Raw genomic sequence first — 15,920 nt, forward strand, 5'->3', positions numbered from 1 at the left:
TGAGCCTGAACCAAGGTTACGTTTATATGTAATTTTACAAGTCTTTTTTGTCCATGTTGTTTTGCTCTGAGTTCTGAGTTCTCCAGGATTCTCCCCCTTGCAGTACCCTAAAACATGTAGAGGAGATGTTTCCCAGGATGGCTGGATGGCTGGATAGATAGATAGATAGATAGATAGATAGATAGATAGATAGATAGATAGATAGATAGATAGATAGATAGGCAGACAGACAGACAGACAGACAGACAGATAGATAGATAGATAGATAGATAGATAGATAGATAGATAGATAGATAGATAGATAGAAACTTGTGTGTGTGTGTGTGTGTGTGTACGTATGTGTGTGTGTGTGTGTGTGTGTGCATGCGTGTGTGCATGCATGTGTGTGTGTGTGTGCATGCGTGTGTGCATGCATGTGTGTGTGTGTGTCTGTCTCTCTGTCTATCAAAGCCTCTGTGTCCCTTTAACAGTAACTCTGTATCTCCACCTAGCACATGGTGTTCCTGGGATCAACCAGATCCACCACCACCCTGACATTAATAAAGCACTAGAAGATGAATGAATGAATGAAGGAATGAATGAATGAATGGTTAGATAAATGAATGAAAAATGTGGCCATTTAGAAAACAAGCACCATGTAATAATATGTTCCATCAAACATCAAAAGCATTTAAAACTAAACCCTTCATACTATGTTTTTGACACTCAGTTCTTCACCAGATCTCACAGAGGTCAACGCTAGATCTATTACGTTACATAACGTTAGTTATAGTCCATTTTTTTGCTTCTTTATGGCAGATATATAAACTTATACACATACTTTAGCTGGGTTATGTTTCACATAATCTGGACATACTGAATGCTTTCTTTTGTCCAGTTGTGACTGACAACCTGTTTGTGTTACTCTTTACACTTGCATTTATTTCCCATTCTCTTTTCTCCTCTTTTTCATTTCTACTTTTCTTGAACCCGTTTCACCATGAGATCCAGATGTTCCAAAGTTTTGGCCCTTTTTTTGGCAGCTGGCTCTGCATAGGGACGCAGTTGTATCTTAGTAACAAAGGAAAACAGAAGAAGGGTTGAATGAGTTGGTGAATCTGTTTGTAACCATTTTGTCACTTTTTCTGACCACACCAGTTTATCTAAACTTTGTCTTGTGAGCACTTTAATGTCTTTGCTGGTTATTTTAGGTGCAGAAACAAGAAGAAATATTAAACTCTGTAGATTATTATGGGCCTGAAATGCTTGAGAAAAAAAAACACTTTTTAAGTGTGTATGTGTGTGTAATAATTTTTATTGATGAACAGCACAAACCCGTTGATTGAAATTATACGTTATCCTTCTGTCTAACATTAAGACCAGCTGATAGAACATGTAATTTATCTCTTAAAAAATAAAGTAAATAAAAATGTCCTCTCTGACCCAGACTGAGAAGTCATTCATGCCTGGGAAATCATGACATGACTCAATCGAATAGGTTAAGCACTCTTCTTGGAATAAATTCGATGCTATGAAGACATTTCACATTAGCCATCACTTGGACAGATGCCAAGAGACACATTAGGACTAAATGTCATGTCATGTCATGTGTGTCTCTTATACTGTATGTTGACTGTATCACATTTTATCTTCACATCTGGATCAGAGATCGGTCCATTCATCAGTCTGGTTTCTGTAATTTCTTAAAGGAAAAACAAAACAAAACCATGAACCACAATAATGAGATCATGAGCTCATGGCAATTATCTTTTTTTTTTTTCATTAAGTGACTTTTAGCTCAGACACTTCAGCCACACAATTATTCTCCATCGTATAGCCAGAAGGCTGAGCGTTGGGTTTAAGCATATGGTTGCATTATATCACATGCTCTTTGAGTCATTTTAAAAGGTTGTGTTTGAAAAGAAAAACAAATTTTTTGCTCTGGGAGACATGCTTGGCACAAAAATAAATGGCCCACTAGCTTTGGAGCCATTTTTTTTTTCAATAAAACAACTGATTACTTTCATCAATGCAATTAAGTGGTGATTTAGAAATTTCCAGAGGATTTGAATTCAATTCAATTTGAGTTGTATAGCACATTAGACTTACAATAGACTTTGTCTTAAAGCAGCTTTACAGAAATATAAAATGAATTAAAAATGCCTGAATTTCAAAATAAATTTATATTTATTCCAAAAGTGAAAAAAATACCAGTTGTTTCATATCAAAGCTAGAAAACATTTCTAATTAATGACTCTGTAAAAACGAGACTAGAATATACAATAAGACTAATTCAGTCCATGTCTTATTTATTATTATTACATACTTATGATTTGATACAATGACTTTGAATATACTGTGATATTTCATGTGACACTACTACAGTACATACGCTACTCTAACACTGTGTCTGGTCCTTTATGCAGGTCTGGAAGTGTGCAGCATCACTGGACTGAGATCTATAATTTTGTTGCACATCTGGCTTATAAGTTCATTAGGTAAGAGGATTTAAACTCACAAAGATGCTTTAGAATAAGTGGGAATTCTTAGTGAAGTAAAATCAACATAGAGGGAAAACAACAGAAAAGCGCTAGAGGCAAAGGAGTAAGGATTGGCTGGGTGGGCTGGAAGGGAGGGGGTATATAAACTCTCACCTTGTCAATCACAGTGATACTAGCCCATCATGAGTATCTGTGAGCTCATGTACGTGGAAGAGGACAGACGTGAGTTTCCTCAGAGAGGAAACATCACTGCCCTGTGATGTAATACAGCAGTTTGAAAAGATGCAGATGGTTGCATTCAGGTGTCTTGGTTGATAACAGTAATGTGATAGAGAAGAGCTGGCTGGTGGGTGGGAACTGGCAGAAGAAATATTGTTTTTATATTTGTTATATATCGGTATTATATACATACATATATATATATATATATATATATATATATATATATATATATATATATATATATATCGGTATTATATATATATATATATATATAATACCGATATATAAATAAAATGAATACAATTTTTTAATGCCCAACCTTCCTTAAATGCCAGGGTTCTTGTTGATTTTGTTGATTTTGTTGTTGTTGTGGTTGATTGTTTTGTTACTCTAATGTTGAATGTTATGTAACTCGCACATGCTACCAATAAAAAACGCAACTAAGTAAATTGTGTTTCGATTTTTCAATTCACATATGAATCATGTAGTTACATTAGGCAAGTAATTCATTTGCTTATTTCCCTCAGCCCACAGCTTCGAATGTCCTTCATCGTATTTTCCACAGAGGGCCGGATTCTCATGCGGCTAACGGAGGACAGGTGAGTGAACGATTTTTTTAGGGTTAACTTGCTAATCTTGCTAGTTCCTGCAGGACATCACACTGGATAATGAAGTAGTGAACTTTTAAATGTCCCAGAGATACTGTAATGGGTGAAACATCAGTAACAGCAAGACTTACCAAGGCACTTTGTTTTATATTAGATGTCATTGGCAACCATATAGATAATAAGAAGAAGAAGAAGAAGAAGAAGAAGAAGAAGAAGAAGAAGAAGAAGAAGAAAAAGAAGAAGAAGAGGAGGAGGAGGAAGAAATCTTCTCTGTGACAAAATCTATTGTTAAATGCATTATTTTTAAACTGAATTGAATTTAGTATTGAATTGAAATGTAACTTAACTTATGTTTCCAAACTAAATATGTCATTGCTGGACCTTGGACTCTATAAAACTGATAGCAAGGTATCAGGTTGAAAATAAGCATTAAACACATGAGAAATTTTACATGATTACCGCTGGCCAAGAAAATTTTATAAATAGATAATGATCCATGCAGTTTGAGATACAATAGAACAACTGCTCTAAAAATAGTCTTGCCAAGTTTTCAGCATATATTTCCCTGTATGGAAAAGATAGTCTTTTTTTTAAACGATGGATATGCTCATAATCATAAAGATTTTTTTATTTGTCTGGGAAAAGTAAGAGATATTTACTGGCTTCCTCGCTTCTAGTTTCATACATGCCTGATTTCCTGACCATCTGCCTCTCTAAATTTTAACGCCAACACCAGCGAACAGCAGTAGCAGCAGCAGACTTTCTTAGCTGCAGACACCATTATTCATTTGCTTAAAAGCTAAGAATAAAAAACACATTAATCTGACAGACAGCAGTTGATCCGCTAAAGGTTATTTCATGAGATCCATGAGAGTTTTCTTTCTCCAAATCCGGTTTAATAAGGGATGACTTCTGAGCTTATCTGAGCCAAGATAACGTGGCTAATGGAGCTCACATTTTTGAGATGATCAAACCATAGATAAGCAGAATGTATTGTGACATTGTGACTCTTCTCAGAAGGGAGACAAGAGACAATGATCCGGTGCTATAATGTTATTTATTTATGATTACTGTACAAACTTATCACAGATATCGAAAGGTCTCCTAATATTTTGTAAACAAAAAGAAGAAAATAAAACAGGGTTCCTTCCATGGCTAGTTCATCCTCCTGGGGAATTGATAGTCTAGTGGTTATGTCATTGGCCTGCTGAATGGAAGGTTAGGAGTTCAAATCCTGGGACCACCAAGCTGCCACTGCTGGGCCTTTGCACAAGGCTCTTAACCCTCAACTGCTTAGTTGAATAAATGTGATAAATGCAAGACACTGTGGATAAGGCTACCAAAGTCCAACCCTCTTCTTCCTCCCCAATATAAAACTCCTTGCCTCTTCCACCCTCTTATTAAGTCCACCCCAACAATTCCCCCAATCAACAACAATTCATTTTATCAGCACTACAATATATATAAAAATATGAAGAAAGCCTTTCACATGGTCATAATTTCATTTTCGATTGTGTTTTCGAAATGATGATGTGATGTCACAGGAGGATCGTAGACTTTCAGAGACTCTATCTGATTACTGATGGACTTGCTTAGACTCTGTCTGTTTCACCGCGACACATAGCCATTAAGCGGCTTTTCAACTATCTGAAATTTCTAAAGAAATCCCAAATAACCATCAAGGTACCGCAGATGGGTTTTGGACATTTTTAGAGCAGAAACGTCAAGCATACTATTGGGTAGATTTAGTAAATAGTAAACTTTAAGCTTCATACACAAAGTTTCCAGATAAACAAGCCGTTATTTTATGTCATATTGTATTATAGTGCATTGATGCTATTTGTAATTTACTCTGGACAGAGTTTTAATCCCATCACATTTACTGTGGATTATTTTTCTGGCAGAGACAAAATTCGCAGAGGTTTGGAGGAGCTCCAGAGAGTTCTACCAGGAGGAGATACTTTCATGCACGAGGGTATTCAAAGAGTGAGTCAATGGTGACAACCATGATAGTCAATCGATGTTGTATCTCTAGCACTTTTAAACATTTTAGCACATTAGTTGACAACATATATGAATTTTACGCATCTTTTTTTTTTTTTAATTCTTCACATGAATCATTTACTTCTTACTACTACGTCTTTGACATGATTACTTCATGGCAACTTTAATCTTACATTACCTTCATCTTCTAGGCGAGTGAACAGATTTACTATGGGAACACAGAGGGTACGTTCATTAAATATCCCCGTTCTAGCATCTGCATGTGAACTCCTTACTAATGTCATGAAACTGATCTCAGTGCTGTCGTTATTAAACAGGATACCGGACAGCGAGTGTCATCATCGCACTCACAGATGGAGAATTGCATGAGGATCTTTTTTACTATGCTGAAAGAGAGGTAGGCAAAAAAGAAATAAAAAAATAAAAACAACAATTCTTGTTGGCATAGAAATGCTTCTTTAACAGACTTTTTCTCTACCTGCCTGAAGCACAGATTCATCTTTCCAACATACACACATAAGGAAAGAAAAGAACGAAAATGAAAAGAATAAATCAGTTCGGATCTAAACACCAATACACCTGTCATTCGTCTCCATCTCAACACTTTGAAGCCTTTGTTTTAAGAGGAGATAAAAAGAGAGTCTTGTCGATTTACGTTCCATTCGTCTGCCAAGTTTGCAGTGGAATAAAAGAGCTACTTATTGCACATCTGCACAGCCAGAAATTTATCTCAATGGTACCAGTTGAGTGTACAAATCAAAACAGTTATATTCAAGACTCATATCAAAAGAATTCACATCACAAGGAAACTTCTAATATAGCGTATCTTTGTTTATGTCTTATAAATGTGAAGGTCCAGCTATCATGAGAAAACTACTGTAGCAGAATTGATATAATATAATAATAATAATAATAATATAATGAAAATTATGATTAATGATATTCTGAATACTTTTCAGCATCTCGGAGGACTAAACACGGACTAAAGTCTAAAAAGGAACAAATGATTAGTTTCAATTAAATATTAACTAACACTGTGTACCATAATTATGCTACTTAACTAATTAATCAAGGTAGAAATGTATAATGCATAACAAATACTGCAACTCTATAATGTGAAAGAGAGTCTATGAATGTGTTTAATTAAACAACATATATATATTTAGCTCATCGCAGGAGAGTTTATCCTCTTGGAGAGTGACAGAGACCATATTACGTCCTCTCCTGTGCAGAGTTCTAAGTTATCAAGTTTTATGACGTGTTGCGTCTGCCTGCTGGCTGCGTTTAATACGTTTAATAAAATAACATCAACAGGATGGTGTTAGTGTTGGGTCTGCGGTGAACTTGTGCTGACTCATTAGTTCCTCAGGAGCTCTTGGTTGCTTAATTCCACTCAACTGCAAACTGTTGTAGAAAGGACATAATTTACATTTCATGATTTACTGTTATTATTACATTATTATAGTGTCACGCAAATGAGGATGGGGTTCACTTCTGAGTCTGGTTCCTCTATAATACATATATATATAATTAATTTAATTAATTATTTAATTTTAATTTTAAACTTTAAACTATTAAATTTTAAACTTTAAACTATTAAATTTTAATTTAATATACTTATGTATAGCTGCTTTGAGACAATGTGAATTGTTAAACGCGCTATAGAAATAAATTGAATTGAACTGAATCATATTCACGTCCTGCAGCTGATCTTCAGTTCACAAGATCATCTCTTCAGAAACTAGAGTACCACAAGATAATTTCCGAGTAAAATTTTTTTAGAACCAATAGTTTAATTTATATTGTTTTGTCAGGTCTTGAGCAGAGGCCCCGCCCCGGCTCCTAAACTACTCACAAATATTGTGAAGTCTTACCAACTGTTGAATGTGTGTAAGTCCTTTTGTGTGTTTTGACCTGTTCCTATTTCTTTCCTATTGTTTTCATGATTTTCACAAGATATTGATCCGACCCTTGCTCCTTGGATTGGTCAGTTGACCAAAAAAACAAGAAACTCCACAAAGCCTTGTGTGATACATGTACGTTATATATTTGTTTTCCCTGATCTTACTTTCTACTTATTTTTGTGTTGCATGTTAGGCCAATCGTTCCCGCAGCCTGGGTGCTTCTGTCTATTGTGTAGGGGTGAAGGACTTCAATGAAACACAGGTGTGTATTGCTTTTCCATGTTTTAAGTAAACACAATTCGGAAATTGAAATCCTGAAAACACAAGCCATGTGGAAGTACTGCTTGTTTTGAGTGTTGCTGTACAACATGACTGTATTTGTCATTTTATTACAGCTCGCCAAGATTGCAGACAGCAAAGATCATGTTTTCCCAGTGAATGGTGGGTTTGAGGCTTTGCAGAGTGTGATCGATTCGGTAAGGGTTTCTGTGCTGCATTATTCGCCATGTACAAATGTATGAGCTAAGACCTACGCTTCTGATTAGCTGAACTGGGAGGTTTCTACCGAACGCTTCCAAATCAATTCTGAAGGCACTGGCAGTGGACATGTGAAAGTTTTTGTGCATTTAATTGCACTTATTGCAACCTGTTACATCCAATGTTATAAAAATCAAAGTCTGACAAGGAATAATTATATAAAAATCACAGAAAATAATAAGTTAAAAAGGATATTTTTTAGGTTTCTGACACATTAGTAGAGTTTATTACAGGTTTACAAGGAAACAATACTGACTTGCCTCATACTGTCACGTGCATGAACTCAGAAGCCAGGATGTAAAGGTTACAATATATGAGAAAAATTAAATGAAGGGGTTTTAGAAAAGGGTGTAAAATTATATCCAGGCTGCTAAAAGAAGCTCATTGTCTGCAATTCATGTTGATATAATTAAAATTCCACGCTCTACTTCTGTCTGTGTATTCACTAGATCCTTAAAAGATCTTGCATCGAGATTCTTGCAGCAGAACCTTCCAGTATCTGTGCTGGAGGTGAGTGTCTCTCTGTCCAACCTCCATTCATCCAGCTATGCTTTGAAAACCAGACACGTCATATTAAGACACGCATCATGACTCTGACATTATTCAGTTCTGTTTTTAGTAAGTGGTTTAATCCGGTGCATTACTGGCACATCAAACATGAATCGCTAGCAATGCAACATGTCTCGCTAAAAGACATTTGTAACTCCACAGAAATCCACTGAAATCACAAAACCACATTTTCAGTGGTCTAAAATGAAAAGCTAAAGAAGATGCATGTCTGTAGTTGAATTGTAAACTTGTTTTAAACCAACATAGAAAAAAGGAAATATACTTATTATTTACTGTCTTGAAACATTTTTAGCTAATTCCAGCCGGCAGTTGTTGCAAAGTAGATTTAGTAATGAAGAAGTTTCAAGAGCACACAAGACCTGTGAGATACACATTGAGAAACATTTCTACAGAAAAGTAAAGAGTTAATGAGCAGCATGTGAGTGTATTTACAGTAGTAACCAGAAGAATGTGTGTGGATTGACTCAAAGAGGCATTATTAAGAGGGAGGTGTGCTTTTCAGTGGGAATTCTAAACTTTTATTTCATCAATGGATAACAAAAAGTCACAAAGGAAAAAACACCAGAACAGTCAACCAGAAAAAAGAAGTAGATAGTGATATACAAAACTATTGTATACATACAAACTTAGCAACAGCAGGTCATCTAAATCGGCAAGCAAAAACTCTAGTCAAATAGAAATAACGCCAAATTATAAATGGCTTACTAACATCACGGCCCGACAGAACTGAGCATATACCTTGCAATGAGGGGCTGAATACAAAAGGCTTAAAACAAGTTAGAAACACACCTACATAATGGGAAAGAGCTAAACCAAATTAAATGTCTGGTGACTGCAAAGGTGGTGGTGGTTTATGTTTCGTGGTTTATGTTTGTCGGCCACTTTGAAACCGAGGCCATTCAGTGTATTAAATAGTTAATATTTTTTTCAACAAGCCACCAGGAATGTAAATTCAATTACCGAACAGTGTGATGTTGCTATTTCTCCTGTTAATTAATGAGTACAAAAACCCAGCTGCGACATGGCTGAGGTCATGACGTGACAAAGACGGTGTGAAATTTAGGTCACTCAAAATAAAACACCAAAATCTGAACTGTCACAGTCACTGTTCTGGCAGAAATAGCATAGATAAAGCTTCCTGTCTGATTTGTCACAGTGTTTATGGCTGTTGCAGATAATGAGCACTGGTGAAGAATGTGCTTAGTTTATGGGTTGAACTCTTGAGCGAGCTTGCAGGATGAAAGAAGCTCCGAAGACCATTTTGTTTCAAGTTAGCAGAATAATGCTGACTACAAAGAACACGAGGGTCGGCAAAAAAACGAACCGAGGATCAATCAGAGACAGCTGGATGGAGCGAGCTGAAAGCGAAGTGATTTTTATAGACGGATTATTGGATTCCGGATGTCAGTGCTATAATGCAGGGTTTTTTTTTGCAGCGTTTTGGGCCAAGATAAGAAACTAAATCAAAAACAAAATCCCCAAATGGATCTGAATAGTCAGCATTATGGAGAGCAGCTGCTATCACTCCTTTTTGATAATGCTCTGTAAATTGCGCCCTTTTCAAGGGTTTGTGTTGTTTGGCTTTGGTTATTTTGAATGTTACGTCGTCTTCAGCTGAACTACAAACTTCACCTACCGCAAAGTGCCTCTCAAAAGTCTTTGGTGAAAAAGACTGTTTTTCAAAACCACTATGGTCAGGATGGTAAAGTTTCAGGGGTTCATACTTATGTTTCTGACCTTGAAGAATGCTGGAAATTTGGAGTGAAACCCAACACACATGCTAAAGTGCTAAAGTCCCAGGCCATGTCCAGGTCGGGCAGAGCAAAAAAATATATACATATACTGTATATACAGTATATATATATATATATATATACATTTCACATTTTTTGTAAGATGTTGCACATTTGTGTTGCAGTGGGCAAGCTGGAGATATATTGTGGTCAAAACAGGAAACAGTAATAGCGGTTTATTGGGGCAGGAATCATAGCGGACAGGACAGTTAATGACAGGGGTGCCAAGGTCCTGGTTTTTACCCCATATTAGGCTAACCCGTAAACCATGGATCATTAACATCCTTCTTTAACTGCCGTCATACTTTACAAAACAAGAACAGAAATATCAGCTTTTACTAACAGCTTGCTTTATTTTTATTCTCATGTAAAAGACAATTTCTGAAAAAGCAATTAATCTCCTTCTTCTACAGAGTCATTCCAGGTTGTCGTGAGGGGAAATGGCTTCCTTCATGCCAGGAATGTGGATAAAGTCTTGTGCAGCTTCAGAATTAATGACACCCTCACAAGGAGTAAGTTGGCTCATTCTGTGTATTCCTACTGTAAAATTATAAACTTGTGTGTTAATAATTCTAATCATAATAATAGGTATTTATAATATATGACAACATGATAGATAAATAAATCAATAGTGTTTATTACAAAATTACACCAAAAGAATTACACCTAATAGCTTCTTTTAATGACTCTAAATATGTTATACAATTACATAAATACAATTATGCACCTATTTAACACTGTCATTTTTTTTTTTTACATTATAATCCTAAATGAATTGCAGTGTTATAAGGTTTAAGATGGGTGAAGAGCAGTTTCAAAAATGTTTAAACATGTGATCTTGCTACAATATAAGGAAATGTATTCCACATTTATAGTTCCTCACCATTCTGTAAGGCTAAATGTCCTTGGTACAAATTATATATAATTAATTAAACCATCTTTTAGTATAAATTACAACTGCTCTTTGTTGAAAACATTGTTTTATCCAAGTTCTAGGTTTGGTTTTGGTTAAAATCTGAGACATTTAATACATTTCACTTATAAAAAGGTTTAACTTTTTCTTAGAATTTCTTATGAAATTACATTAAAACCTAAAAAGAAACCATTACATAAAATCACATAATTTAAAATTTATGACTAATTAAAAAATAATTTGTTACAATTTTATTCATAGCTAGCAATTTTTTATGTTGTAGTGTTATTTTTTATTTTAGTTTTATTTTAGATATTTTTGCTGATGGTTCCACCTGTTTAACATTAGGCACCTTATGCACTACATACAGTAGAAGCTTGTGATCAGCTTATGTTTTGAATTAAATTTATACAGTAAATTTAGCACTCTAAATACATTTTGCTTTCCAGGTGTGTTATACTGTATCTAAACATGGTTTAATGTTTCAAAGGATCCCACAAGCTTATCTATATTAGATTCAAAGGTGAAGTTTGTGATTTACACATGCAATAATGCCCATTAAGGGTAATTCAATGTGTAAGCAATGTTGTGGCTTTTCATGCATTCATTCTCCACTTCTTTAATGGAAGGAGATAACTCTCATTCCACATACACGATATGAAATCAAACCAGTTCACAAAAACTCTATTGATCAATGCCGTCATAAAAATTCATCGCTCAAAACGCTGAAGTTTTTCAGTAAACAAACTGTGGTGAAATTTTGCATAGTCAGGCATTTTTAATCATTTATCTACCAAGCTTGTGCACATGTTTTTACTTAACGATATAATAAGACTTCCCCTCCTGTGCTGTGAGTAAACAATTCAATAAAGCAGAGCAACTTGGAAAAGGATTTTGTGCTAAATCCTTCTGGCATTGCATCAAAGTTAACCAATGACATGATCGAATCCTCTTGAAACCAGACTTGCATAAATATTCTGCATAAATACATGTTTTTAGGACTTAATACACAGACCCCCCACCAATACAGTCTTTCTGAGGTTAAAATTCACTTATAAACAAGTTTAAGAATTTTATATGAAATGACATTAAAAAAACCATCAAATAAAATCACATCATTTTATATTTACTAATGATTTAAAAATTATGTGATACATTTTCACTCATGGCTAGTGATTTTTATGTTGTAGTGTTTTTTTTTTTTTTGCTGATGCTCCCATAAGAAATTCTGGCATTGAATCAAAGTTACCCAATGACATGATCAAATCCTTGAAACCAGACCACATTATGCATAAAAATGTCTTTATGGGACTTGATACACAGACCCCCCACCAATACAATCTTTCCCTTTACCCAGTTCATATATGTGACTGAGGTTATGACCTCAAGAATCGAATATCTTACAAAGTTTGTCTTGGCCCTCGTGATCCTCCATATCTCTGAAAGCAAGACAGTTCCTCCTTTTTCTCCCTGGAGTGTTTTATCCGGCCTGATCGTTCAGAAGAGGAGATGAGCAATGTGTCATTTCCTCAGAGGTGTGGTATGTCAAACTCCAGCCAGAATAAACAGTCATGTCCTGGGCTACAAAAGCAGGGGACTCATTTTCCATTATGGTTATTAAGCTAATACTGTAGGTACACAACAACTGCTGCAGTTATTTTGGTTCATACAACAAGATAATCAGTAGCATCATACCCAAAGGTTCTATATGAGCAATTTATATTGTTGTCATATTCAATTCAAGTTCTGAACACTTGTTCTCCTACTTGCATTTTCCAGTGGTAAAGCCATTGGTAGTGGAAGACACGTACCTACTGTGTCCTGCGCCGGTACTTAGAGAAGAGGGAACGTAAGTAATTTTCCACAAAATCCAAGAAAGTAAGATTTATTATGATTTGAGTAACACCAGAAAAAATGACTCTCCAGAGAAATTTGTGTGTGTGTGTGTTATTGTAGGGCAGCTTCCCTTTACGTGAGCATGAACGAAGGCCTCAGTTTCATCTCCAGCTCTGTGACCATCACCACTGTAAGCTGTGTAAGTCATTTTACTAAAATCTTTTTTCGGTGTCTGTGGGTATCTTTCAACAACGTTTTCTTTGAAATGGACTTCAAAACTTTTTGTTTCAAAAAACCACCAGATAGAAATCAACAATAACAAATAAATGGGTCCCTGACATTTAAAACGTAAATGAGCACTTATTCATATATTTTCGTTGAAGCCAAAAAAATAAAGCACTCCAAATGTTTCCAATAAGTTCATGAACTCTGCTAAGTCACTGATTTAACAACCACCTCATTTAACAATTAAATGCTTCTGCAATTATTTTCAGAATAATGCTGCTTCTAAGCTAATCATCTCTTAGATGGACTTCCTTTTTTTGCTCAAATCAAAATCGGCTATAGTTTTTTAAACTGCTCCTGAACTACTAACTTTCACTAAGATTGATGTCCATCTTTTGTATTTACAGTCTGATGGTACAATCCTGGCTGTAGCTCTGCTGATTCTGATGCTCTTGTTGGTGCTGGCTCTTCTCTGGTGGTTCTGGCCTCTTTGCTGCACTGTGGTACGGTGTCTTTACTGTTGTACTTGCTTTCCTAAATTGAGTTGTTTACTCCAGACATTGTTTTCTGACCAGAGACTGTGATTCATTGAAACCTGTAAGAATATCCTTTGTCTCTGAAGACCATTGGGTCATTCATTGGCTGCCTCAAAACTTTACCACTCAAAGCCAAACCAGGGAAATAAATAAGGCTCATACTAAACAAACAAAAGGATAATAAGACTTAACAAAGAATATAGGACTCAGTGAGGTATAAATGGAGAAATAGATCAAAAGCTATTGTAACAAGCAAATGATAGAAATTTTGGACCAATACAAACATGAGCACATGCTGCTAGTCACGAAGGGAACCGTGACACAATGATAGGGATTCCATGACACTTTAATTAAATTTTCATAATTGTATTGTTATTTTTATAATGTATGTTTTAGGTAAGCAATAACCTCATTTGGTAAACTTTAATAAATGCCCTCTGATTGTTTCCCACTATACAAACCTATGTATGTCCCAGTGCAGGAGTGTTTCTCAAAGAGTTGTCTTGGGAATGTCTGGGAAATCTGGCAGAAGGAAAATTAAAGAATGAGTGATTGAATCAATGAATAAATAGGGCGATTAGTCACAATCCTGCAGTTGCAGTGTTTACAATGCAGAAGCTAAAGACACTAATGAGGTGGATGATTGCAGACAAGGTACCCCAAGCCCTGGGAAACATATAAACATTGAGATCAGGATGGCTTCAATAAATAAAATGGACAATCTTTTAATTCTTGTACCACCCTGTACCCCATGTGTCCCCCAATCAATGTCGACACCCTTGCTGCAAGACTACTGTAAGTTAAGATCTGTGAGAGATCTTTGTAGTAAATGCTCAAAAAAAGTATGAGGTCTAGAGTACATTAAACAACAAGTTTACGTACATTGTGCTAGATGTTTAATACATAGTGGTTAAGCCAATGGCCTACTGCTCTGAAAGGTTTGTGTTTAAATCCTAACACTACCAAGCTGGGCCCTTTAGCAAGGTTCTTAACCTACAAATGCTCAGTTGTATAAGTGAGATAAATGTAGGTCATACTGGATGAGGCTGTAGGCCAAGTGTTGTAAATGTTGTGAAGTCAGACCTTAGCATCAAATTTATATGATGTCTGGTTTAAAAAAAAAAAATAATTGATTTAATCCAGGTTTGTTTTGGTCTTGCCATGGCACAAAGCCTGAACTCTACTAACCTGAATTGCCCTGAGTCTCAGCATGTGAAATGAAATTTAATTTTATGCCCTATTACCATTAAATGGTTTGGTAAGATGACACTGAGTCTCAATTCTTATTTATTAGATCAATGACAGCCATTTGTGACTATTTCTGGTGTTTTGTGGATTCCTTTTCACCTTTGAATGGTCATTAAGATCAAAGTCAAAGAGAATGTGGATCTGCTTTTGCTATTTTACGAGTAAGGAAGACAAAGGTTTTAAAATTTTCTGACTTTGCTCATGTACTCCTAAATAAGATCATCGAAATAATTTTGCAATAATAGGTTCATATAATATTATATAATAATATTGTTTATATTCCAAAGAAATGTGGTTTTCAGAGCATGTCTAGAGAACATGTAGATGTTGTACTTGAAATCCCATTCTGACAACTTTAATACATACAAAATCTTGGATGAGGTCACACAAGTTTGGAATTCATGTTTGGAAAGATAAGATGTGCTGAGAAAGTGCTCAGTCCCATGGTAGAACAACTTGGACATTAGCTGCGGGTTTTTTAGAGCAAAGTTCACGCAAGGCCATAGAAGCAAGAAGCCACATGTTGAATTCCCAAAGCTGCTTCCAAACCAGCAAAACACATTCCTTGTAAGACACTGATCAGTTTCTCCCTCTCCATATTTACATGAGCTCATCTCCACTTACTTAAAGTAATCTTTGTGTTTTTATGGCAGTGTTTTTCTGCCACTAGAATCCTTTCCATTTCGTTTGAAGTGAACGTGATTGCCCAGCACTGTTACGGAAAGTTTTTGGAAGGATTGGAAGGAAAATATTTCTTAGTCCGTTTTCACGTTCATGGATATTTATTTCATTGGCAAGCTCCAGCTGGCTCAGATGCCCTGCAGAACTTTACCGTTAGCTGACTGTGTAACTCCAGAGACATCACAATGTGGATAAGAAAGACTTTGAAGTTTGCAAAGACGCACTCGTTGGCGATTAAAATAGGCTTTCTTTTAAGATTGAAGTCTCTGCATGTCCACAATAAGTCAGGATTTGTAAAATAAACATTTCAATTAGTCAAAATAGCTTGGCTTCAAATCCCAGTGTAAAAGAAAAAAACAACAA

General features: G+C 35.6%; 1 protein-coding gene across 2 annotated transcripts in view; it reads left to right on the forward strand.

The window, feature by feature from the left end:
• The window catches only part of LOC132853841 (anthrax toxin receptor 1-like), a 38,386-nt gene that overhangs the window by 4,808 nt on the left and 17,658 nt on the right, over positions 1-15,920 (forward strand). The window contains exons 2-13 of one of the 2 annotated variants that reach the window (XM_060881845.1): positions 2,406-2,477; positions 3,230-3,301; positions 5,215-5,296; positions 5,506-5,539; positions 5,632-5,711; positions 7,412-7,480; positions 7,614-7,694; positions 8,205-8,265; positions 10,532-10,630; positions 12,811-12,880; positions 12,988-13,066; positions 13,500-13,600. In XM_060881845.1, coding sequence (XP_060737828.1) covers positions 2,406-2,477; positions 3,230-3,301; positions 5,215-5,296; positions 5,506-5,539; positions 5,632-5,711; positions 7,412-7,480; positions 7,614-7,694; positions 8,205-8,265; positions 10,532-10,630; positions 12,811-12,880; positions 12,988-13,066; positions 13,500-13,600 — 900 coding nt within the window. The remainder of the gene's footprint in view (positions 1-2,405; positions 2,478-3,229; positions 3,302-5,214; positions 5,297-5,505; positions 5,540-5,631; positions 5,712-7,411; positions 7,481-7,613; positions 7,695-8,204; positions 8,266-10,531; positions 10,631-12,810; positions 12,881-12,987; positions 13,067-13,499; positions 13,601-15,920) is intronic. The other variant, XM_060881844.1, reaches the window with a different exon arrangement.

Source organism: Tachysurus vachellii, chromosome 11 (assembly GCF_030014155.1).
Source record: "Tachysurus vachellii isolate PV-2020 chromosome 11, HZAU_Pvac_v1, whole genome shotgun sequence".
In the NCBI taxonomy this organism is placed as follows: Eukaryota; Metazoa; Chordata; class Actinopteri; order Siluriformes; family Bagridae; genus Tachysurus; species Tachysurus vachellii.